Consider the following 24,897-nt stretch of genomic DNA (forward strand, 5'->3'; position numbering starts at 1 on the left):
CTATTTTGGCTAACCTAATTTTTTTTACAGTTTTTAGGCTAATTTGACTAATATTTTAGCTGGCTATCACCTTAAGCATTTTCAGCCATCAACTCCAGCATTTTCAGCTATCAGCAATAGCATATTCAGCGGCCAAATTCAGCTTACAGCATTCACACTAGCATTATCACAGGAAATGCTAAATATCTAGTTCATAATTATGTTTAAAGTTACAGTTTTAAAGTTTTAAAAAATGTAGTCTTAGAGTGTTCAATAAATGTTTATCCTGTTCAGCCATGACCTAAGGTGTGTTTTCTGAGCTACAGGGTCACACACGCTTCTGCAAGATGCAGATGGTCCGGCGGCTCGTGTGCTTTTCACGGCCCATTTGTGGAAGTGAAACACAAAACATAAACTCAGTCACACATGCAGAGACGGAAACAAATTCAAAGCAGCATAAAAATAAAAAATAAAAAAGGAGTTCATCTGGAGGTAAACGCTGTTCAGCCACACAAGGGCAGCAGCTTCAGAGCAAACCGCTCACTGAAGGTCTTTTGTGATCATTCAACCACCGAAACATTTCGATGTGATTCATTTATAAAGTTCAGGTTGGTTTTATAAATCAGCTCTTTCTTGTTTAAAGCAGAATTTTGAGGGCTTATCTTCTGTTCAATATCAGCACTTTGAAAGATTCAGTTCCCAGTGTTCTTTTAATAACAATTCTGCCATTTTAGTAAAAAATTAGGATTTAATTTGCTGCATCACAATGGTAGCTCATTAGAAATTTGCCTCTGAGTAGTTGGAGTGAAGCAATCCCTGTTGCAGAGAGCTCTCCGTTTACAAGCAACCCTGTTAGCTTACAGCTCCTCACAGCCCCCAACCTAAAATTAATGATACAACAAAAATGGTGAGCAGCATCAGAGCTATCCAGTCGTACAGCTTGGAGCTAGACGTACATGTGGGTGCATCAGAATGAGATGGATCACAAACACTCTCTTTTTCAAACTGAATTTTTGCATCTGCTCCCGATTCACAACAATTCCAATAAAGAAATACTCAGAAATGCACTTTTGAGCTTCATTTTCTTCATATATGTCCTCCATCATCAGAAAAATGCCACAAGAACATGTTAAAAACACCATCTTCAGAGAGGGTGTTTAACAGACTGTGGCTACGATAGAAGCTGATACTTTTCTACTCTGAATGCATGTGAATCTAAATGCAGGAAAAACCTCTGACCCTTTGACCAGAGATTAAAAATAGCTCCCAAGTTCCTGTTTTTTCTTTAGCAGAATTCACTTTTTCTGAGCACTTCTGCAACTTCCAGTTCAAAAATATTCCCCACAAAATCCTTCCTGCTGAGTCTTCTTCTTTTCTTCGTCTGTCAGCCATCTTTTAGCTTCTTTCGCAAACAAAACCGTTCATTTAGATGTAATGAAGCTGTTTTTTCCACCGTCTGGACCTCCCTAACCTGAAGCCGGAAAGTGGTGGGAAACAGGAATAATCCTAGGCATCCTGATCTGTGGACACCTTTTATCCCATTTCACTCAGCAAATAGATGGATGTAAAAAAATAATAACTACGGTAATTAATATGTTGCCCTGCAGCAGTTTGGATAAATCAAATAACCAGAAAGCAATTTTCCAAGATGACAAAGCGGGATTTATTAGTAGGGGGGAATCAATTTTTTGATATGGCGCGATATTTAATTTGGCGATACTTGTGTCAGTCAGCTCTTGCCGACACATCCCTATTCATTTGGCTTTAGCTATGCCAAATGGTTAAAGAAAAACGTTAATTTTTGTGGTCTTGGATTGGTCAGACATAACCTGGTTAAGAATCAGCAGGATGTGACCCAACCTCAGCACCACTGGAACCAGAAAGATCTTAGAACAAATATCCATCAAACTCTGAATGTAAAGTAAAAAACTGCACGGATCATCCAAACATCGTGGTGATGAATGTCGGAAATAACTGAAACTTAAAGAGGCACACAAATGTTGGAACACACAAACTGTGCGATCCTCTCACACTGTCACACTCTAAAGAGTGCTAACTCAGAGCTGGAGCTGAAGAGTCCCGCAGGGAAAAGCCTCTTTCCGGAACATTTTACCCAATTTGCATTGCTTCTGGCTCAACCGCTCCCTCCGAGGAGAGGAGAAGAACAAGCGTGTGTGTTTGTGTGTGTGTGCACGACAAAACTTAGCAGTAAGAGAAAACATGCCAGTCAGTTAAGTCAGTTCTGGGAAAAACAAACTGAAAACCAAAAAGTTTGAGCAGATTTGTTAAGGCTCTTCTTCAGACTCTCAGAATCCTTTTTGACTTTCCAGAGTTCATGTGCTGCTAATGATGAATTAAGCAAGAATTCATGTCCAGAGAGGATGGATTATTAAATATAACAATCACACATGCAGGTATAGACAGGAAACACGAGGACTTCCCCTCTGAGGCTTCATCTCTGAAACTGCATCAGTCAATGACAGACAAACACACAGATGGAGAGGGTGATGCAGGACCGATGCATTAGAGAGATGATGCAATGAGGAGAGTCACAGCCGCAAGCAATCAGTCTGATTAGGAGTGTGTGCGTGCACGTGTGTGCACAGCCTTCCGTCATTCCCGGGTTCAGATCTCAACAGCAATTCCTAAAATACTGCGTCCTCAAATGAACTCCATTTTTCTGGAGTTCAAAAGGTCATCCTCTGCAGATACACGTCAGTGTGAATCACAACAGCAGCGACTGAAACCATCAGATTGTATGTGAATACTGAATATTTTCAAAGTCTTTGCTGAACAAAGAGGACGTTTGTTAAAGTTTGGCGGATTTTTTTCCTTTCGTTTATCAATAGACACAGTGGAGGTTTTGTGTCAGACACCTAGAAGAGACACCTGAGAGCGATGGAGTCTTTTGACCGCCCGGCTGGTTTTGTTTCCCTCTAAATTACATTGTATTCCAAAAGCTAAAACACTAAGTGTCGTTTTCTAAACCACCAAGATTGAACTCTTTTCTCAAAATCATCACTCTTTGGTGTAAACTTAAAACACTATTTGCAGTTGACAAATTGGAAAACTCTAACTCACTTTTTCCAAAACGCACGATACATTTTCCATTTTAAAACACACTTGACATTCATATCACACTAGATGCAAAGAGATAACACAAAGGTTATGTCCAAATTCCTACACTAATCCCTAAGTACTGAAGTATGATGCCCCCAATTTCAATCTATCAATACGAATATTTTCTGACGTTTATTTATGGATCCATTCTGTTCTGATGATGGAAATGTAGATTGTTTATTCAAAATTACATTTAAGTGATTGTTCAAACACAATGCATTGTGGTCTATATTGGTTGATGCAGCGAGCATTGATGCACATTGTTTTTTTGCAGACTTCTTCTGGTTTGATATGCGTTTGTTATTTCTAACAGAATCTTCAGTAAGACCTCAAAGTGAACTTTTGACTCAAGAGTTTGTATATTGAGTCCATATTTTAAAAAATGATGAAAGAAAAGAATTTCAAACTCCACAACCAACCTGTGCAGAACCCTGAGAACAACTTCCTCCAGAACGGATCAGATCAGATCAGATCAGATCAGATCATTACTGACAGAAGAAACCAGATCAGCTTCACACAGATGAGAGATTTGCAATAAATGCCAACCATGATTGCAAACCTTCTTCATTTTTATTGTTTTTGTTTTAGCACATTTTAAATACTATTTTGGGCTGTGGTTGTAGTGTTTTGTGTTGTTTCACTTTAAAAGTTGAATAGTAAATAATTGTTTTTATGTTTTTATTCAACATATTTTACACTTAGAAATATAAAGACAATTTTTACATTAGTTCTTTATTTTGTGCATCATTTTATAAAGCTATTAATAAGTTGAATAAAATAACAAAACAACCTAATTGATCCAGATGGTTAAGGAGGAGGAGCTCCAGCTCTCCAACATCTTAAAAGAACCACGACAGGAAAATATTCTGCATTTAGTAGTTTGATTTTTGGAATGTTTTAGATTTATTTTCTTTGTGAAGCATCATAGAAAGGCATTAGTAAAATGTGACTGTGTGTGGCTTTCTGGAAAAACATGAATGTTTACGTTTAGGCTGATTGTTGCACTTTTTCAAACAGAGCCGGCCCCCAATCAGAGAAGAAACCAGTTCTGTGGCCCTCTCAAGAAAAAAGTTTGGGGACCCCTGCTTTAGACGTTGGGGAAAACCGTCAAATGTCCATAAATGGTCCAAACACAAATACATGAATGAGTGAAGGAACCAACAAAGAAAGATGGTTTGACAAAGACGCTGGGAAGGTGTGGAGGCAGAGAAGTTGGCTTCAATATATCCCACCAAAAAGTTGTTAAAGCTGAACAACATGATCATTGTTGCATGTGCGACAGCTCTCCACTGAGTCATGTTTCCCATCTGAGGAGGAGAAAATCCCACTGCTTCTGCTGCGTGGGCGGAAAACTTTCAGCAAATCAGGCAGTTTCCTCAAATCAATCCACGTTCCTGCAGACAACACATTTCACCTGGTTTTTGCTTTGTGGACCTGGAGGTCAACGACAATACGACCTCTTCATCAGAAGGCCCAATCGAAAGCTAATTTCCATTAAAGCTTTTCCTCTGAACTCTAATCACCTAGAAGAGCAGACAATAGCCGGAGGGCTTCAGAGTGCAGCCTCCTTCCAGATCGCATCACCTCAGACCCTTTTCAATAACTCTAATTGCTTTTTGGGCCTTAAATGCACTCAAAGCTTCCTAGTGATGGTTAAGTGTGAAAGAGCTGACACGCATCCTAAAATGCAGAAACGGAAAGAACATCATGAAGAGTCTAAACGTCACCCCAAAAACAAGCCGAACACTCTTCAGCTTTCTGGGACTTCTTCCCTCTGTCTCTCAAACACTTCAGTCCCGGCGGCAGCCTTGACCTTCTTGCCTCCTCTTCACTCCAATGCACCACTAAATGCAGCCATTTTGGCTCCCGTAGGGCCCATGATGGAGCTCTGGTCGCCTCCCGGCCACATTCGTACCGCTCGGCCTGTAATGAAACTATGGATTTTTCATTGCAGTCCTGACAGTAACGGCCTGTTTGCTGTGCATCCAGTCTCTGCTGACTTATTCAGAACGGGGGATGTGGAGACGTCCCCCCCAAACAAGAACATTTCTCTAATCTTTTCGCCGGCACTTTTTCAACTTGATTGCGTTTTCCAGGCAGCATCAACGGGGGTGAGGGGAACCTTCTGTCTGATGAGGAAGTAGATAAAAATGGAGGAAAAATGTCCTTTAAGTGTAAAATTAGATTGATTTTAATATACAACTAGAAAAGTTGCATTACCTGCAATAATGCTGGTGTGAATAATTTTGACTGAAAGTAGTCGCTGAATATGCTGAAGCTTTTTGCAGAAAATAGTGACGCACTTTACTTTAACTGCTGAAGGGATTTGCTGAAGATGCAAAAACTATTTGCAAAATGTTAAATTTGCTAAAAGACTTGACATAATGTTAAAGAACTATTAAAGAGCACTGAAGTTGACCTACATTTTTGAAAAATTTGTAGTAAAATTGCTTAAAAATCCCTAATACATGACAATTTTGCCAAATCTACAAATTAGACCAAAAAAAAAAACTAGCACACTGCTTAAATACTCACAATACTCCAAGATAGTATAAAATTCCTCAGTAGACTAAATTAGCCAGAAACATTATCCTGTTGCTAAAATAGAAGCAAAACTCCAATTTAGCTTATAAAGACCCCAGTAGATAACAAATTAGCCAAAATTGTTAGCATGTTGCAAAAAAAATAAAAAATTCGAAACTCCTAATTAGCTAAAAACCTAATTAGAGACCAACTTATCTAGAAAAACTAGCAGATTTATTAATTGCTACCTCAAATCCCAAATAACCTAAAATTCATCAGTACACTAAATTAATCAACACTGTTAGCCAGTTGCTAAAAGATAAGCTAAACTCTAAATTAAAAAATAAAACCAGTAGTTAACAAGTTAGTCAAAAATGTTAGCATGTTGCTAAAAAAAAAGCTAAACTCTAAATTAGCCTATAAAAAACCTCAGTAGATAATAAATTAGCCAAAAACGTTAGCATGTTGCTCAAATATTAGCTAAACTCCAAATTAGCATAAAAACTCAGTAGTTTCCAAATTAGCCAGAAAAGCTAGAAGACGGCTTGATTATTAGTTCAACTCCAACATTGTTTAATGCATGTAAGCATGTTGCTAAAATATTAAGTAAACTCCAATTTTAAAAAAAACTACAATAAAGGATAAAAACACAACCAATGAATATATTCAAAGGTTTGTTGCTAATCTACTTAAAATGTTTGACATTTTTAGACTAATTCATTTCCTTCGGGGCATATTTTGCTCAGTATTTCAAAAACTATAATGTTTATGAATACCAAAAATACAACCAGTGATGTCCTGAACAAGCTGAACGTTTTGATACCAAGATTGCTGAAATCACTGAAAGTGTGAATGAGTTTTTCTGTATGTTAAGGACCAGGATCACTATAGTGTGAATGTTCACTAAACATTCTCACTATTAACTTCAGTGAAAACGTTGCATTAAACAGAGGAGAGTGTCTCGTTCATATTCCCTTTTTTCTCTCCTCCCAAACACCCAGACAGATGCACACAGGGGTGCTCCTGACCTACAAGCCCACTTTATTTCCTACCCCAATTTAACACCCCCCACCACCCCCCAAACTGAGCTGCTGCTCCAGCGTTTAGCCACACTGCAGCAACCCAGTTTCAGTGTTGTGACTGCGCTCAAATCCCTCAGCGCCGGCGCAAACATCAATGCCGCCCGCGACTCTATTTCCTTCTCTCCTCATCGCCAGCCGCGGGAGCCCTGGCTACGGTTGCCACGGCAACCGAGGGGAGCAGCCCCCCCGGTCACCTGGGGATTTTAGAGACAAGTCGGAGTAAGGACCCCCGTGTTATTGGAGCCTCATTACCGGCTGTGTGCGCGCTCGGCCGGGAGTGTTTGTTCGCTTGAAACACAACAGGTCTCCCTCCGCTGGGAGGGGCCGCCCCTCTTCCCAACAGCCCCTCCCATGAAAAAAATAATCTATACTGCATTCACCGGCGAGTGTGATGAGGAGGATGCTGAGGAAGGAGCCCGAGCACCTCTCCACGTCTCCCACACCCCCCTAGAGCTGCCCATATCCATTCCAAGGTTATCAGTAATCCAATAGGTTCCCCTGGAAGCCTGTGGTTTTCTAGAGACACGGCCAATATCCTGAGAGGAGAAACAGCCGGAAGGAATTCCTAGCAAGTGACACGGCGGCCCGTCCCTTCCTCTCTTTCTTCACGGCAGGATAGAGTCTCAGGAACGAGACGTTAAGTCCTGACATTCGTACAAAGGAAAGCAGAAAGTTTCCCATGCTGCCTCGCAAACACGTCGTAAAAACGAATCAAGTTTAATCAGAGGACGTGCACCGTGGTAGAGGACCGCACAAAGCTGGAGCTCTTCCAGATGAGAGATGGTTTATATCGGGTTGTAGACGAGTTTGAATGATCCAAAACAAGATCCAATTCTAGATTCTTGAAAATATATTTCTAGAGGACCATTATTACACATTTGAATCTATAACTTCTACAGTTTCAACTCGACTTTACAGACATTTATGCCTGTTTTCTCGATTGCATGTGTTGCGCTCCTCATTAATGAATGCATGTGTTTAATAGTGTGTTTGTCTGCAGAGCCTCTCTGGGGAGGCTGTTTTCAGAACTTTAATGAGCTTAATCCTGCAGTCGCACATGAACGCGGGAGCAGAGGGGTGTGGGGACGGCGGCTGGAGAGCAAGAAGTGGCAAAAGCGAAGAAGAAGAAAACGCACGCTCCTCTGCGTGGCGTTCGCTGCTCCCTCTGCCACAAACGCCACCAACACCGCCTCCATCTTGGCTGCTGGCCGCGTCGGTGGCCGGCCAGACCATTGTGAAGCCCGCAGGGAGGGGGAAGCGGAATTCGAAATGGCCACATGGGCCGCCGTTGGCCGACTAAACCTGCTCCTGGGAGACATGGCATTTAGACAGTAGCCACACTAAACAGCCAATTAAATGTAAAAGTGAGGGCTTAATTGGTGTTAGCCAATTGGTAGAGACGCTGTCCATCTGATGCTTTAAAGATACGTGGAACTGGGAGGGAGTCCGTGGATAATCCAAATCTGGGTCTAGATCTAAAGTATTTTTGAATAGCAATATATTAAAATGTATGACTCTAGGACGGGGAGTTGTGGAAAAGGCAGATAAAGTGAAAAAGGTACATGCAGAAATGGGAGAAGGGTATTGGATACCCAAAAGCACAAACAAACTCAGGAATCGAGACGATGTGCCGTCAGCTCAGCTCGACTCGTTGGAGAAAAGATGAGAGCATGAGTGGATCTACAAGAGACGTGAAACAAGAAAAACTGAGAAGAGAAGCATAGATGCAGACATGACTAATTCATCAGTTTGAAACATCTGAACCAACCAAAGGTTGAATAAATCTTTAACCAAGAGCAGACGATTAGTGATTAAAGAATGCAGATGAGGAGAGGAGAGAGGGAATGAGAGGAAGAGGCTGCCGCGGTGAAAGGAAATGAGATAAAAACCTTTGGAACACCTCATCCATTTGAAGATGGAGGCAGGAAAATCACCAAAATGCAGCAAAAAGAACCACCAGTGCTCAAAACTAGAGCCTAATGCTGCGGTCCTCTGCAGGAGGCCGTGCAGCGGATCGCTTCGGTGTCTGGTCTTTTTTCTGCGCGAGCCGCAAGCGATCCGCGTCAGTTCTGGCAGGAAGTTACATCAAGATACATGATATTTTCAAAATATAACCAATTTTTCACAGTAAAACACCACGATTGACAAATGGGATCACATTTTTGTATCTACAATTAAAGAAGTGTAGTCCCACTAACTACTTGCTTCTTCTTACCAAAAACATGGGCTCATACTCTTGGGTTATAACTTACCCATGTTGGCAAAAAAAAAAAAAAAAAAAAGCTCTAGCAGAAGCGCCTGGCGACCGACGCGGAAAAATGGTGTGAATTGCAGGAAAGTGCATCCATTGTGAACCTAGCGTTAAATGCTACTGGTCCACTTCTACTTTAATGAAGGTGAAATTGTGGTAAAAACATTGAAGTCAAAGAAACAGAAATCATTTCCCTTCCACCATGATGCTAGCCCGAGGGCAGAGGGGCAGCATGAGGGAAGGGGTTCCCGCTTGGCCTTCAGCAGCTCTTGTGCTAACAGGATCAGCCACAGGGGGAGAGCTATGTGGCTACCAGTGGTCAGGAGTTGAGTTCCTGAAGGCAGCAGAGCTTTGGGCAAGTCAGCTAGCATTGTGACAGTGTGGTAATTAGTTGGACTGTATATGAGATCTGGACTGAGTCACCGCTTCCCGGCATTTCAAACAGGAAGTACCTGCTGGCTCCAAGAAGACACTCTCTGTAGAGAAATAAACAGCTGTTACTCAGCCATTCTATTTTAACATGTTCTTGTTAATTGTGTGAATATAGTGATTCTGCTGCTCACTTCTGTACGTTTTTGGCATGTAAAAACTCAATCACACTTTCAGTGATTTCAGCAATCTTGGTATCAAAATGTTCAGCTTATTCAGGACATTACTGCTTGTAACTTTGGTATTCATAAAATTTATAGTTTTTGAAATATTGAGCATCATATGTCTCAGAGGAAATGAATAAGAAAGTCTTCAGATTTTATAATTTTAAGTAGATTATCAACAAGCCTTTAAACATATTCATGGGATATGTTTTCTTCTTTTATTGTCATTTTCAAAGAATTTGGAATTTACCTAATATTTTAGCAACATGCTAATGTTTTTGGCTAATTTATCTACTGGGGTTTTTTAGGCTATTTTAGAGTGTAGCTTCTATTTTAGCAACGGGCTAACGTTTTTGACTAATTTAGCTAACTGTGGAATTTTTGGCTATTTTGGAGTTCAGTTAGAATTTAAGCAATGACCTAGCTTTTTGGCTAATTTGGCATTTACTGAAGTTGTTTGAGCTAATTTGGAGCTTAGATCATAATTAAGCAATAATCTGAATATTTCTGCACAATTGTCATATATTAGGGATTTTTAAGCAGATTTACTTCAAATTTTTCAGATATTTAGGTCAACTTCAGTGTTCTTTCATAGTTCTTTAGCAACATTTCAAGTCTTTTAGCAAATTTAACATTTAGCAAATAGCTTTTACATTTTCAGCAAATCTCTTCAGCACTTAAAGTAAACTGCGTCACTATTTTCTGCAAAAAGCATCTTCAGGAACTAGATTCAGCATTATCACACTAGCATTACTGCAAGTAGTTCAGGTTATCAACTGACCAATCAGATGTCTCAATAAAAGTGGGTGAAAGGGTCGTGACCGACTCGGACCCATCACTGCTTACTAACCATGTCCGGTTCCAACATGGCGACTGAACGGACTTAATTGTAGGAGTAATTATTTTCTCTGGGTGAAGTCACTTTTGCTCTAGTTCTCAGACACAGTCAGTGGTTGGAACAGAAGAGTCTAGAATTGGAAATACTTTCTACACCTGTTCAATTGCAAAACACAGACAATCAAATACACATTTTGTTTTCAATTTGTGCCCTTAAAATTCTCCAAAAATGTGCAAACACAATTTATTTTTCACTTCTTCAGAACCCAATCCGAGCACAAAACAGAGGAAGTGTTTTGATTTCTGCACACACACATATGGTAATCGTCTTAACGTCACTAAACCAGAGGAACTAATCAAAAACAATCTATTAAGAATCTATTAGAGTGGCAATGTGTAATCTGATAAGCTCTAAACAGTAGCTTCCCATAGGAGAGGCTGTGTTTTCGTCTGCCGTCTTCAAAGCAGATTAGCTGGTTTGATAGGAGCCCACATATTCAGAATGATCATTTGATGAAATGGAGATGAAGACCCTTGTTCACTTATTACTGAGTGAGATTTAGTAAAGTGCCTCCACGTCTTTCTTCTTCAAATGTTTACTCTTCGATAAAACTTGACGATTAGTTCCACTTAATGAGTTTAAGTGGCCTCCTCGTCAGGATTTTAGAGGATCGAGTGAGCTGTGAAGTAACTCAAGGACGATCTCTTCAGAAATGAGTTGAGTCTAAACGCTCAGTATTGAGCGTGTGACTGAATGTCCTGTTTATATGGAGGCCAACACAAGCTGATGTATTTGTACTAAGTCTAACCTGACCACAAACTCAGGACGATGCGGCTCCACTGGAGTGGGGCGGCCGTGGTTCTATTAAATAGCAAACAACTAATTTAATAGATGTTTAGTCGTTACTTTATATTATATGGAGCCAGACTGTAGTAAAGTTGAACAAAGTTGTGAGCTTTCAGCACCAAAAAATGCACTTTTTTATCTTTAGTGAAATATTATTTCAGATGCCAATCTCATTGATTTAATCTTGTTTTAATGCCAGAATCTAATATAGGAAAGAAGCTGCACAATTCATTAAAAGTTTAAAGTCCTCCTCTGAGGAAAATCCTGTTTTTAGAGTTTTTAACATGTGTATGTGTCATTTTTCTTCTGAAGGAGAACAAATCTAATCAGAAATCATTTAGTATTTTCATTTCTGAGTATTTCTCCTTTTAAATCAATCAAAGTGTCTTGGACAGACTCTGTTTGAATGAATGATCTTCTTTCCATCAACAGCTCTGCTGCACATGCACTAAACCCTCATCTGTTCCTAGTGTCTAGTTCAGGTTCTGGAGAAGAGAAGATGGTATCTTCACATTGACTGCAGTCAAATGAGCCGCCGTTCACATTTCTGTGGTCAAATCAGCATCACTGGATTTTTCCATGAAGATCTTCACCTCGTCTGAGCTGACATCCAGATCAGAACCATACGACACTACCCAGATTGATGACATTTTTATGTAGCAGACGTGAAGATTTATGCTAGCAAGACATCAGAAAGAGGGCGGAGCTGCTCAGCTTAGCTACAAAAGCCACGCCCCCTCAGAGAAGATTTTGGAAACAGGCTTCAGATAAACATGAAAAAAGTCTGTTTAAGACATTTAAGTTGTGGAATTTTGGTTAAAAACGTCATAATTATTGTTAAACACCACTGGGAACGTTTGGTTTTTTTAATAAAAAAATTGTCATAGGAGGACTTTAACTATAATTTTAATTGTTTTTATTTTTAATTAGTTTAAAGCTCATGGTGGTTAAGACGTGTGTTTTACATCCACTTTGTGCACGACCCGATTAGTCGACCATCAAAATAATCGTTTGTGGCAGCCTTAAACTGGAGCAACATTTTGGCTGGTTGATGTCAGATATGGCGTTCCCTCTGGTGCCTCCATGTTTTGGTGTTTTCAGAGGAGGGTGCACCCACTGAGCCCTGGCATCGTGCCATCCACCTGGTGTGCACTCTAGGCTGTAGAATTTGGCACCGGCACACACCAAACTCCACTCACTGAACCCTGCTGCTGTGTGCAAAAATATACAAAGCACTGCGGACAAACAGCTCAAGCGACAGCTTAATAAAACTCAGAAACGGTAGTGTTTGGAGCCCTGGAACTATAGAACCAATGCTTTAAAAGCACATTTTGAGCGACAAAATACAAGAGAATAAAAACTAAAGAAACATAGACACAGACTTTGATGTTCAATCCAGAGATGCCTAACAGAGATGACCTAGAAACAAGCTGGCCTCATCCTCCCTTGGATCATGTGAGCATCCCAGCTTGCATCCAGACTTCTCTAATCTTCCCTTAAAAATGGATTCAAGCCTGCTACATTTATTATTCATCTCCTTTGCTCTTTCTTTCTCGACTGTATTATTTCTCCCGGCTTGCTTTCTTTCTTTCTCACTCTGATCTCCTCCTCACTTTGGCTCATTAACCCCTGCTAGCTGCGGCGTCAGAGAATGAACGCCGTGCGCTGCAGCCGCACACGGTTGGACCGAGCTAAAGTGGATTAGAACCAAGATTATCAAGCGCTGAACTTTTCTCATCAGCAACATGAGCTAATTCTTCAGCTCGCTGTAACGTATCCTGCGTTTTAAAGTGATTAGCTTTTAACAATTATCACAGCACTGGTTAAATTGCTTTGTGATATCTGGCACTGAGATAAGGAGACGTACGTTAGGACGAGCAAAAAGAGCTCATATGGCCCCTTAGTGTCAGTGGTTCTTGTTAATGAGGCAGGAAATATGGGTTATCACAGCAGAAGAGACTTTGTAGGACAAAGGTGCAGAGTTAGAGACACTGCCTTAATGAGGCTGTGTGGGTGGATTCATGAACAAGAGGATGTGACGGCACAAAAATCTCTTAAGAGGACCCTCTCATTACCCACTACCCTTCCACCGTGCAGCAGCTCGTGTCTTAACATGTGAGAGAGCGTGTTTGAAAGGGTTAACAACTTTTTTCTGGCCAAAATCAAAAATGCAGGATGTTTAAGTGTCTGGAAGTGACTGAATACAGAAAAAACAGTGATTGTGTCATTTAATCTCAACACAACCTAAAAAAGTCCAGATTAGATTTGGATCCATTTTCAGGGTGTTTCCACTGGGCTTTAATAGGTGATTATACAGTTTTTAGCCAAAATCCAAAGACTTGTGTCGTTTTCTAGGACATAGTTTCTGCAGCACAACCATAGACAGTATAAAGAGAGAACTGGACAGAGAATCCCCTCTCCCTTGGGTTCCAAACAGGAAGTACCCAGAGCCAAAATCCCATAGGCTACGTCTGAATTCCTCCACTACTCACTATATAGTACGTTTGTCATTTTCTAGGGCTGTCTGAATCTACAAATCCAAAATCGAGTGGCCTAGAAACTTCCCAGAAGTCTTTGAGAGAAATGGGAAATTGCTCAAATCTTTCAAAAACATTGTGCACTTTGAAACTTGTGATCTTCTGCATACTTTCACTAGAGACACCATTCAAACTTTAAGATGTTCAGCAACTACTGTTTTTTTAGCATAATTTTGAGTATAGGTTTTATTTGTCACAACAAGCTGGCTGTTTTTGGCTAATTTAGACATTTTCCAGTTTTTTAGGCCAATTTGGACTAATTTAGATAGGCTAATATAGATATTTGACCAGTTTTATAAACTAATTTTGAGTTTAGCTAATATGTTATGCTAGCATTATGCTAGCTGTTTTGGCTAATTTAGACATGTTTCTTGTTTTTGGGCTAATTTTGAGTTTAGCTAATATGTTAGCATTATGCTAGCTGTTTTGGCTAATTCAACATTTTTCCAGTGTTTAGGCTAATTTTGAGTCTAGCTAATATTTTTAGCATTATTCTAGCTGATCTGGCTAAATTAGACATTTTCTTTTCTCTAATTTGGCATTTAGCTAATATTTTAACACGCTTTCGGCTTTAGCATTTTCAGCTATCAGCTTTAGCATTTTTAGTTAGTTATCAGTTTCAGCTTTGGCATCTTCAGTAGCCACATTTAGCACTTTCACACTAGCATTATAGCAGGTAATGCTATATATATAACTTACTTTACATATGTCCTTCATCATCAGAAAAATGCCTCAGGAACAAGTTAAGAACAACATTTTCATCAGAGTGCGTCTTAAAGAAGAGAAGTTTTTGATGACACGAGACAATAGAACTGAGCAGAGCCCAAAGGGAACGACCACAACTGACACATTTTGTTGAGTTGCAGTGAAAAGTTTAACGTGTTTTAGAAGTTTTTGGAGTTTTTGTAAGCTGCAGCAAAGGTGCCAGTGTCTGAGGCAGCAAGTGGTGCAGAATCCATTGAGGTAAATTCAGCAGTGACAGCCCAAAGCCTTCTTTGCGTCTCCGTGGAAACGTGAAGGAAAAGTTCAGATTCATTTTGAGTGCTTTCCTAAGTTACCACATTTGAGGACATGCCAACAGATGGGAGGAAGACTCAGAAGGACTCTGCTGAGAGAATTGATGGCCACATGCTTCAGTGGAACACATATGTGCACGCATATGGACGCCATTAATTCTAGAGGTGGCTAATATATCAATTTAGTTCAAGTAAACCATTTCATTTGAAGCAGGACTGGAGCAGAACTGGAGAATTAGACGTGGAGGAGAGTCATCTGAAGACCTTTTCAGTAGCCTTCGGTGTGTTTGTTCAGTTGGGGTAAATCTCATTAGGGTAGCTTTCAGAAACTTCAGCAGGTTCTGCTGGCCCAGTTAACTCTGAAAGGCTGGACTTGAAACGGTTCGACAGCTCCAGCTACAAACAAACCAAACACCAGGACGGCGTTTGGGGCGTTCAGCCATCGACTGGATTCATCACCGTCCAGACGCCTTGTTTACATTCCAAACGCTCGGCTTCCTGCTTTAAACACCACACGGGTAAATGTACAGAAACGAAGCGATAAGCCTGCACGCCGTCACTCTGCTGCAAACCAACCTGAGGACAATCTTATTTGATGATGTTTGGAGAACAAAACTATTAACAGACCAGTAAATATTCAAATGTTTTCCAGTATTAGCTTTAAAACCCTCATCAGCAGCTTGATAGAAGAAGTAACCTCGAAGTATTTGTCTATTTTTTGAGGGTGAGGTCAGTTCAAACAAAACATCCAGCTCCAGTGGTCACAGTGGAGCAGCAGCACCAAGAAAGTTGTTTGAGTAATAACTGTCCTTGCTGAAGGAGAACGACACACGTGAATGTAACAGCACATTTCTGAAGAAGGAACATTTCAGTTACTCTCCCTTTGTGAGACCTACATGTAAGAGAAACTTAATGGAGAAAAACAGAACCCTAAATAATGAAGAGACGCTTCTAAACATGATATTTGTTGTTCAGGATTTTCAACCTGACCCATTTCCCTCTTAGAGGACCTGGTGGCACAAGAGATGGGGGCTGAAAATCATTAGCCAGAAACGGAAATGTTTGTGGTTGTAGCCACTTTTAAATAAAACGTTTTAATGTGAATAAACGATTTAGAGTTCAGGATTAGCTTAAAATGTGTCAAAAGAGGGTAAATGTTTTATTAATTTCAAAAAACTATTCAGATTTGTAAAACTTTTCAGACTTTTGCATTGTAGCTTTAGCTTCAGAACAGCGTTTACATTTGATCGCAGTTAGTTACTGTCGTGGACAAAAGCAGCTTTGCCCTGGAATATAACACTTCATATTAGTAGTATGTTGTACATGGGTAGAAAGCTGCTTTAAAGTGTTGCTTACCAACATGAAACTGCTTTTCTCCACAGATCAGCTAATTCACGCTGATTGTGTAAGAGGATTGAGGCCATTGTAGGTTTTCACAGAGATGTGTTAAAGGTTCAAACCTTAAAACATTCTTTGTCTTTTTTAGATGGTTTCTTCTGTTGTGATGTCATCTTTTTTTAGGGGGATTGTTCACTATACTCAAAGTTCATTTTCACAGCGTGACAAGTGCGAATTTTGGTGATTTTGTTGGCAAGGGTGAAAGAAGAACTACAAAACAATCTGGTTCAGTCCAGGTCGGCTGTGAGACATGAATAGAAACAGATTGTTATGGGAGTTTTAGACATGAACCAGATTCATTGTTAAACCTTGTTAACTAGAATTCTCCGTCGCAGTCAAACTGCTTTCCATCTCTGGGAGTACAGCCATGGCAGCGGTCCAGGCTGAAATTACACAAAACGTGAAACCGCGTCTGTCTAAATAACCCAGCTTAGCTCATTTCCTTGAGCTGACTTCATAGTGGCAGCGCTGCAAAGAAAGGACTCTGAGGACTACACCTCGTGGTGTTCATGTTGTCACAGTTCTGCTTCACCTTCAGACCAGTGGTCCCCAACCTTTTTGTGTCTGTGGGCCGGTCTACCAATGAGGATTTTACTGCAGCCCGGGGTGGGGTGGGGGTGACAGGTTTCACATGCAGCTTCCCTTGTGGTCGCGGCCGGACTGCTTGTAGCGCTCAAGCTAATTGAGAGATTCTGGTCGTTTAGACGTAGTCATTTTGTTCCCCTGACCAAACTTCACAGCTCAAGTGACTGAAGGTATAGCTGAGAAAATCTGGTTGTTTTTCAAAATAAAAGATTTTCGAAACACTAATAAATAAATAAATAAATAAAAACAGGTATAATTTCTTAGTTCTTCTGGATGTAAGGTTCAGGACTCCTTTGCATCACTTCTTGACCCTTGGGGTGTCCCTTACTCGTCGTTTTTTGGACGTGCTGGTTGCTCCTATTAAATCCCGGGTCCCCGACCCTCAGGACGCGGTAATGGACGTGGAACCAGTACAGGGTAAGTGTACCGGTCTGTATGTATTTTTTTCCTCTCTATGTGGCCCGGTATGAAGCGGCCCTCTGACCCGTATGAAGCTTGGAGGTTGCAGAAACCCTGATTCAACGGGATCAGCCTGCACGTCAAAAAACAATGAGTTGGGGACCAAAAACATCAAAACGTGACGGGGAGGGTGCCCAAACCAAACGTCCATATATGACGGGTTGGGAGGAAGTGCTGCAGAAAAGGAAACGTTTGGCTTTTTATTTCAGGATTTGGTGATAAAGAAGGATGACTCAAAGAATCCAACTCTCTTATCCGTCCCCACATCTGAATCCTCAGCCCGTGTCTTTCTCATCCTTGCGTGTGTTTGTGTGACCCTGTGCGGTTGCGTGAACTAATGACCGGGAGCCCCCACAAAGCCGCCCTCTGTCCTCGCGCCACGGCCAAACAACTCGTGGTTCGGGCGGCTGAGCCAAACAATGACACAAACCGCAGAGCGTCTCATTCACAAGGAACCAGCAGAGAAAACCACCAACGCCACATTCTGTTTCCTTTTTTGGAAGGGGGGGGAGTCCGATGGGAATCAGACGCAGGACGATTACATGCAGGGGAGCCGGACGGGGCAGCTTCTACACCGCGAGAATACCAATCATCATTCAATTAGGCCGTGACATGGTCCTCTTAATTGTGACACTGTCAGTCCCGGAGGGCTTCATCAGTGACTCCAACGCAGCGACACACACATTCAAACGACAACCTGTCACTTGTCATTAACCTCAGGAAGGCTTCGTGACCGGCGCAGGTACCGCCGCAACCCCCATCATGCCTGGCTTCACGCGTGTCAATACTGTTTCCGTCTCCTCCGCTCTTAGTCATATTTTTAATTCCGATAATGCGATACGCTCTGACACACGGCGGCGCCTCAGACGTCTTTCACATGTCGTGGTGGAAACATTCCCTCCGTCTTCTGCGATTGGCTGTCAAAAACGAGTTGGATGCTGCGACAGCTCCTCGGCGATGAGCTGATGAATGGGCACACCCGGACACCTGAGCCTGGCACGGCACAATGGACACACAGTGGGCACCCGGGGCGCCATCCTCCGGCACGCCGAGCGCGTCCACATGACAGATGGTCCCCGCCGCCCCCCGATGGCGGCTGCAGCCGAGGAATCCTGACTCATGTCTGTGTGCAGAGAACGTGCATCCAAAAGGGAGGGAAATCTTACAATTAGGTATTGGATTATTGACTCCTTTTGTCTCCGGGCCTCCGACCGCCTGTTGAGAGCGTGCATATGTGTGTCGCAGAGGCTGCTCCTGTTTTGTGATTGCCCATCAATGCCTGAAAGCGCAGAAGGGACTGAGGGATTCGCCAAATTCACCCGCTTTTTCTTCTAATGCTGCACCTGATCCATGGATGGAAAGATGGAAGGACAATGCAGAGACAGAAGTGGAGTCTGCAGAGCAGCAGGCCTGAAAAGATGAATGCAGGCAGGTGGTGGCCGAGTGGCCCTGAGAAGCCACAGAAGTGGACATCCCTTCTCCTCCCCCTGATTCTCTCTGCTTCCACCCTCCGCTTGATTTTCTTCTGCGTGGCATTAAAGCACATCTCATTAGTAAAAGCTTCCCCTGTGAGTGTGTGTCAGCGCGAGTGTGGCAACCAGAGCACAAAGGGACTTCATTAGCGCTGGCTTTAAATATGTTGTTTATGACTGCCTGTTGCTCTGGACATCCATGAACATCATTGTCAGTTATAAAAATAGGCTGGAAGCAGATCAGACGAGACATCAAAGCCAAAAGTCTGCTGACTGATGAATGCAAAAAGAATTCAGGTAACATTAGCGATAGGCTTGTACGGTATTAAGGTAAAACCGTACACCGTCAGTGTTTAAAAATACTGTCATTACCGACTTATTAAAGACAGGATTTTTTTCTTTAAAAAATAAATAATAATAATTAAATGAATTTCATACCTAAAGTTAATTGTACTTTCAGTGTCACTATTTGTGGTTAAAATTTTACTTCTAAAAAAAATGTTAACAAGAAATAATCTGCTGGGGCGCATCCTCAACATCACGTGAGAGCTCGGAAGCGAGACAGAAGCAAGAGCGACTGACGGGAAGAAAGATGGTGCACCAGGTGACTTGGTGTATAAAAGAACACAACTTCCACAATTTGGAAGTACTTTGGGTTCCGAGTACATGAAGAAGGAGAGCTCCTTAATCCAGATGAGGCCGTTTGTAGATTATGCATGAAAAAGGTGACCGTGAGAAAAAGATTTCTGACTAATTAATAACGCCAAACAATCAGAAGAAAGTCAACGCAGTGCTCTATCTCCGCCCCCAATTGTCAAAAGTCATTTTCCACTTCTGAGCAGAAAGTTGCGCCAGAGTCCCCGGCGAGCGCACATGACGAAATGTTGCGTGAAAAAAATTGGTAATGCCACTAACAAAGTTCTTAATTAGCCATGGTAATAGCGTATACCGAGGTAAAACGTGGAAGAATATCGACGGTATTAAAATTTGAATACCGCCCAAGCCTAATTAGCGAGCAAACATGTCGGGATCTCATCGTCATCACCTTCCCTAGTCCCTGTCTTTTGTTTTCCCTCCTAAAGGTGCAGATGAAAGCTCACCTTTCACTGCATCACTAACAGAACAGAGACGTGCTGCGTCAGTCCACAACCAGGCAATAGGAACAAGTCCGTGTGCAGGAACAACAACCCAAGAATCTGCTCTCACACTTCTGATTTCCATCATCTGTCCTCAAATGTCGGATTCAACAGTTCGAAAACATGTGATTTTGGTTCAACTTCCTTCTGCAACAATTCTGTTGTAACTACACAAACACACTGAGAGAACGGCGTACTGCAGCGCCCAGGTGACGGTCCAGAACGCCACACAACAAAAGACTCGCCAGAAGATTTAAACAAATAGAAGGAACTGTTGCCAAGCTAAGTGAATGGGAGTGACGCTGACAAACGCGCAGCACTGAATCTTACTCAACTCCATTGTTTGTCATCTCCTGCTTTCTCATAAACCTGTGCCACCACAGGTACACACATTATAATGCATACCGCACACACACACAAAAAACACGCCGGCTGATTATACATTCATAATATTGAATGGATGGCAGGTCTTGAGCAGCGAGGAGGAAAACGGGCTGAATTCTAATGAGCAACAATTCACCCCGAGAGCGGCGTCCTCCACAGACTGGAAACACACACGGAGTAACAAATACTCAACCGCAGGATGTGGAGAGAATCCTGATCCCACCGCCTCAAACGGAGGATTTCCAACAACTCGCTCAGATGTTAACCGTTTAAAACAATGCTTTTATAAGGACATTATTCCTGCAGACACAGATCTTTTCAAACCCCATCAATCATCGCTACATTTCCTCCGGTTGGTCTGTCAGCGCCGCGCAGCTGACCTGAGCAGAGGAAGCTAAAAGCTGCCGAAAATTACAGGCAAGACTGTACAAGGCCCGGTGACACAGCCGCGACCTTTAATGTCTGAGGTGACAGAAACGACGACCAAAGAGGCGGGAAGCGACAGAAAGGCTTTGGAAAAGCTGGAGAAAAGGAGAGTTTTTAAGGAGAATTTTTAAAAATGTGGTAGAGGAATCAACTGAAAGAAAAAAAAAAAACAATGTTTAAAATGTTAGCCTAAAAACAGAAAACAAGTCAGCTGCTGGCAATATGTTCTACAGGTGTGCAAAAATATCAATATTGCGATATATATATATTGCGATATTTAGTTCCCACCAAGTATTGATCTTTTATTTTCGTTTGAAGAGGATGTAAGACGTTATATTCCTTTGGGGAGACGTTCCTTTACTGATGTTAAAGGGTTAAGGGAAAAACTACTTCATAAACCAATACTACATTCATGAACTTGAACTTTTAGAATCTATCAATGAGTTCTGCAGGTATAACCAGCCATAAGAAGCTCCTATAAAAGCTGTACAAAGCTATAGGACTACGACCCAATCCGAATTCTTCCCGTCTCCCTTCCCCTTCATTTAGCCCTCCAAATGGAGAGTAAGGAAAAATATTGTCTCGTAGTTCGGACGTCACTTTTGTTCGATGACGTCACCATTAATTGCTGGTTAGCTAGCATTAGCGCAGAGCTTATAGCGCTCAAGTATACTTAAAAACAGTGGTTTTATAACTTTAAAAAGGTCATGGAGGACTTTATATCCCTCCGCTTGGAAAGTCGGATTTGAATAAAAAAATTTTGGGCACACTTGCACTAAAACTGCCCCTTCAAATGGAGGAGAAGGGAAGAATTTGGATTCTTAACCTGGAAATACATCCACTCTGCATGAGGTCTGCTCTCAGTCACGCTGCAGCTTTTTGGCAAAACATCCAATAAAACAAGGAGAAATCCCAAAACCACTGAGGAATCTCAACACACAAGAAACGATTTATATGAAGACAAATTAAAAGCTCCTTAAAAGACAAACCTAATACTTTTTCCATTGACATTTTGACCAGACAACAAGTCGAGAAAGTTACCATGTTAAATAAATTAGAAACACTCCCAAACTTCAGATTGTGAATGACCACATCCGCGCCAAACTGACCACACCGCTTTGTCCCGGCCAAAGCTCGCCACCGCCCCTCGCCACTAAAACACGCTAAACTTGAAAAACCTGGTAAAGCCATTTTTACTGGGATATGCTGACTAGGGTAGAAATCCTTCCCTATTTTGGGAAATTATTAATAAACTGGAGACACTAGAACAATGAGTGAACCCATATGAGCTCATAATCGAATCCCAAATGGGATGAAAATGGTTTTATACCAAAGAAAATCCCACATTACCTTTTTGAGTTTTCCATTACGAGTACCCACAAACGCCACGGTGTTGCCTCGGTAGTCGTACGCCGCCACCGAGGTCATGCCGTCCTCATTGTCTATGAAGAGAGGAATGCCCTCGATGGTGCTGGTTCCCCCCAAAGGCTGGTTGAAGTCCTGGCCGCAGAAGTCGTCGTCGATCTGCAGGGGCTGGAAGGAGAGCAGGAGAAGAACTTTAATGACAGAACACAAATATAACTTTATTTTGGTTTGTTTTTATAGGAGTTATAACACTATCTTGAGCTTTGTTTGGAAAATGTTGTTTTTTTTTATTTCCCAGACGAGTTTGTCTGAGTTTGTGAAAAAGGTCAATTTTATAACAAACCAGGTTAAAAATACAGAAAACATGTTTAAAAAATAAAACGACAAAGCATAATCATACATAAAAGATCACTGAGAACCCTTTTAGGATAGAAAAAAATCAAACTGGAGTTTGGCTTTAAACTCAAGGACCAACCCTTAAACGCATCACGCGAGCAGCCTCGCATGCCTACTGCGACCTCCTCCCGGTGGGAGTGCAGAGGCCCGTCGGTGCGTCCTCTCGATGTGACGCTTTGATTCTGTCGCCTAACACGATAAGCAGGTTACTCAAAGAAAAGGCCTATTCAGACGCACACTTTCAGTCAAGCGGGATCCCACCACGCCAAAGCTCTTCACTTTGGAGTGCCGGGTCACCGTGGTGACACGGCAGTAATGCCGGCCACCATGTGACAACATCCAGAGCATTCCAGAGTCACGAGGGCCCCATCACCCGAGGCAATTCACTGACCCAGATGATCCCTTAACCAGTCACCACACACACTCACTCAGGGTCTAATCAATGAAGAAGGGTTCAAGTACCACAATGAATGACTGAATGAGGCCTTTTTGATGGGGACTGCTGTGTTAAACTAACACATTTTGCTCTTTTGCATGGATTCTTCAGTGTTTGATTAGTGTTAAATTATTATTGCTCTTTCATTCAGTTACTGATGAATAACTGAGTTTTCTGTGTTTGCCGTCATGACAAACGTAATTCCATCTCGATTTCTACGTAGAATTGGAAAAAAAAATCTTGACTACAGAACAAATAAAATCTGGGTTGGTTAAACTTCCACTCTGATCATTGTTGGATTGTTTTTTAACGCTCTCCTGCTAGCTTACAGCCCCTTCACAACATAGCATTAGTGGGGCAACAAAAATAGGGAGCAATATTGGAGCTATCCGGCCGTACAGTTTGGATCCAGATTCCAGCTCAGACGAGGAAAACAAAGACGTTCATGGATCTATTTGTCTATGAGTGGATGAATCAGAATGGAGTGGAGCAGTAGCCCCTATGTCAGTGCAACAGGTATCTTTCAAAAGCATTTTTGCTTCTGCTACTGAAAAAAGAAATACTCAGAAATGCTACTTTTAAAGGGTGACCAAACAGGGAAGTTGGAGGCTGACTCCACCCACAGCTGAAATTTTAAAATCCAGTCAGAGGGGCGGGGCTTGGGGAACAGGACTTTTCTCATTACTGGACCATGACTTGAGACTTCTGAAATGCGTCACTTTCTTTATTCTGTATCTGTCCATCATGAGAAAAATGTCACAAGAAAATGTTAAAACGACTCTTTCTCACTCCCAACTTGTTAGACAGGGACGTCTGGTCTGGTTGGATGGTGGAAGGAAACCAGAGTCCCCAGAGAAAACCCACGCATGCTCGGGGAGAACATGCAAACTCCACACGGGAAGGTCCCCCATTGGTGATTCTGTTTCAGGTCAGCCGGGACAGAACCGGGGACCTTCTTGCTTCTTGCTATGCGCCATGTGCAGCCCAGTCAAGAGAGTGTGTAGGTCAAAAACACCAAAACAAGACTTTTATTGGAGTGGATCTTAATAGGAACTAAAAAAGTTGCATTACCTGTAATAACGTTAATGTCAATATCTTTGCTGAAAGTAGTCGCTGAAGATGATGAAGCTTTTTGCTTATTTGTGAAGGGATTTTTTTAGGGATTTGCAGAAAAAGCAAAAGCTATTTGCAAAATTTTAAATTAGTTAAAAGACTGGAAATTTTGTTAAAGAACTATGAAAAAGTACTAAAGTTGACCTACATTTCTGAAAAATATGTAGTAAAATTGCATAAAAATCTCTAATTCATGCCAGCTTTGTTAAAATATTTAGTGTGTTGCTTAAATATGAGCTAAACTGCAAATTAGCCCAAAAAAACCTTAATAGATGCCAAATTAGCCAAAAAAGCTAGCACGTTGATAAATACTAGCTAAACTCTAAAATAGCCTATAAAAACCTCATTAGATAACAAATTAGCCAAAAACGTTAGCATGTTGCTAAAATGTAGGTAAAATGAACAATCACTATAATGTGAATGCTCACTAATCCTTCACACAATAACTAATTCCGACTAATTTTCTTTTTAGTTTCTGCTTTTCCAGAACTGTTCCTGAAAGGTAACAAACAAGTAAAAAAAACACTCAAACTAATGGACGTCAATGTGTTGCGGAGGCATAAAAACACATTTGTGCGTTGATGCACACTTACACTTGGGGAGTGTGTAAATAGCAGTGTAATCCACAGACTTATCACTACATCATCTGATTGATCCACACAGGAGAAAAGATAACACCCTCTCCCGCACAGCCTCTCCCTCTTGATCCACCTAAATTGCCTGCAGCTCAGCACACGTCAATAAAATGCTATTTTGCCTTTTTTTTTTTTTTTACCGCCTCATCCTTTTCCCCCCGTCTGCTTTCAGCAGCAACTCAGCTAGCTTCAATCTCCACCACTTTCTCCGGCCTCGCCGACCCTCTCCCTGCTTCTTGTTTTCTTGAAAAAGCAGCAGCTATCATCTCATGCTGACACGGCGACCCTCCTGTTTTTTCCCTGTCAT

General features: G+C 41.6%; 1 protein-coding gene across 5 annotated transcripts in view; it reads right to left on the bottom strand.

Moving 5' to 3' along the window:
• The window catches only part of LOC112144749 (plexin-A1), a 267,901-nt gene that overhangs the window by 165,164 nt on the left and 77,840 nt on the right, over nt 1-24,897 (bottom strand). For all 5 annotated transcript variants that reach the window (XM_024269482.2, XM_024269485.2, XM_024269483.2 and 2 more), the window contains exon 3: nt 21,996-22,178. In XM_024269482.2, coding sequence (XP_024125250.1) covers nt 21,996-22,178 — 183 coding nt within the window. The remainder of the gene's footprint in view (nt 1-21,995; nt 22,179-24,897) is intronic.

This window comes from Oryzias melastigma, linkage group LG5 (genome assembly GCF_002922805.2).
Source record: "Oryzias melastigma strain HK-1 linkage group LG5, ASM292280v2, whole genome shotgun sequence".
In the NCBI taxonomy this organism is placed as follows: domain Eukaryota; kingdom Metazoa; phylum Chordata; class Actinopteri; order Beloniformes; family Adrianichthyidae; genus Oryzias; species Oryzias melastigma.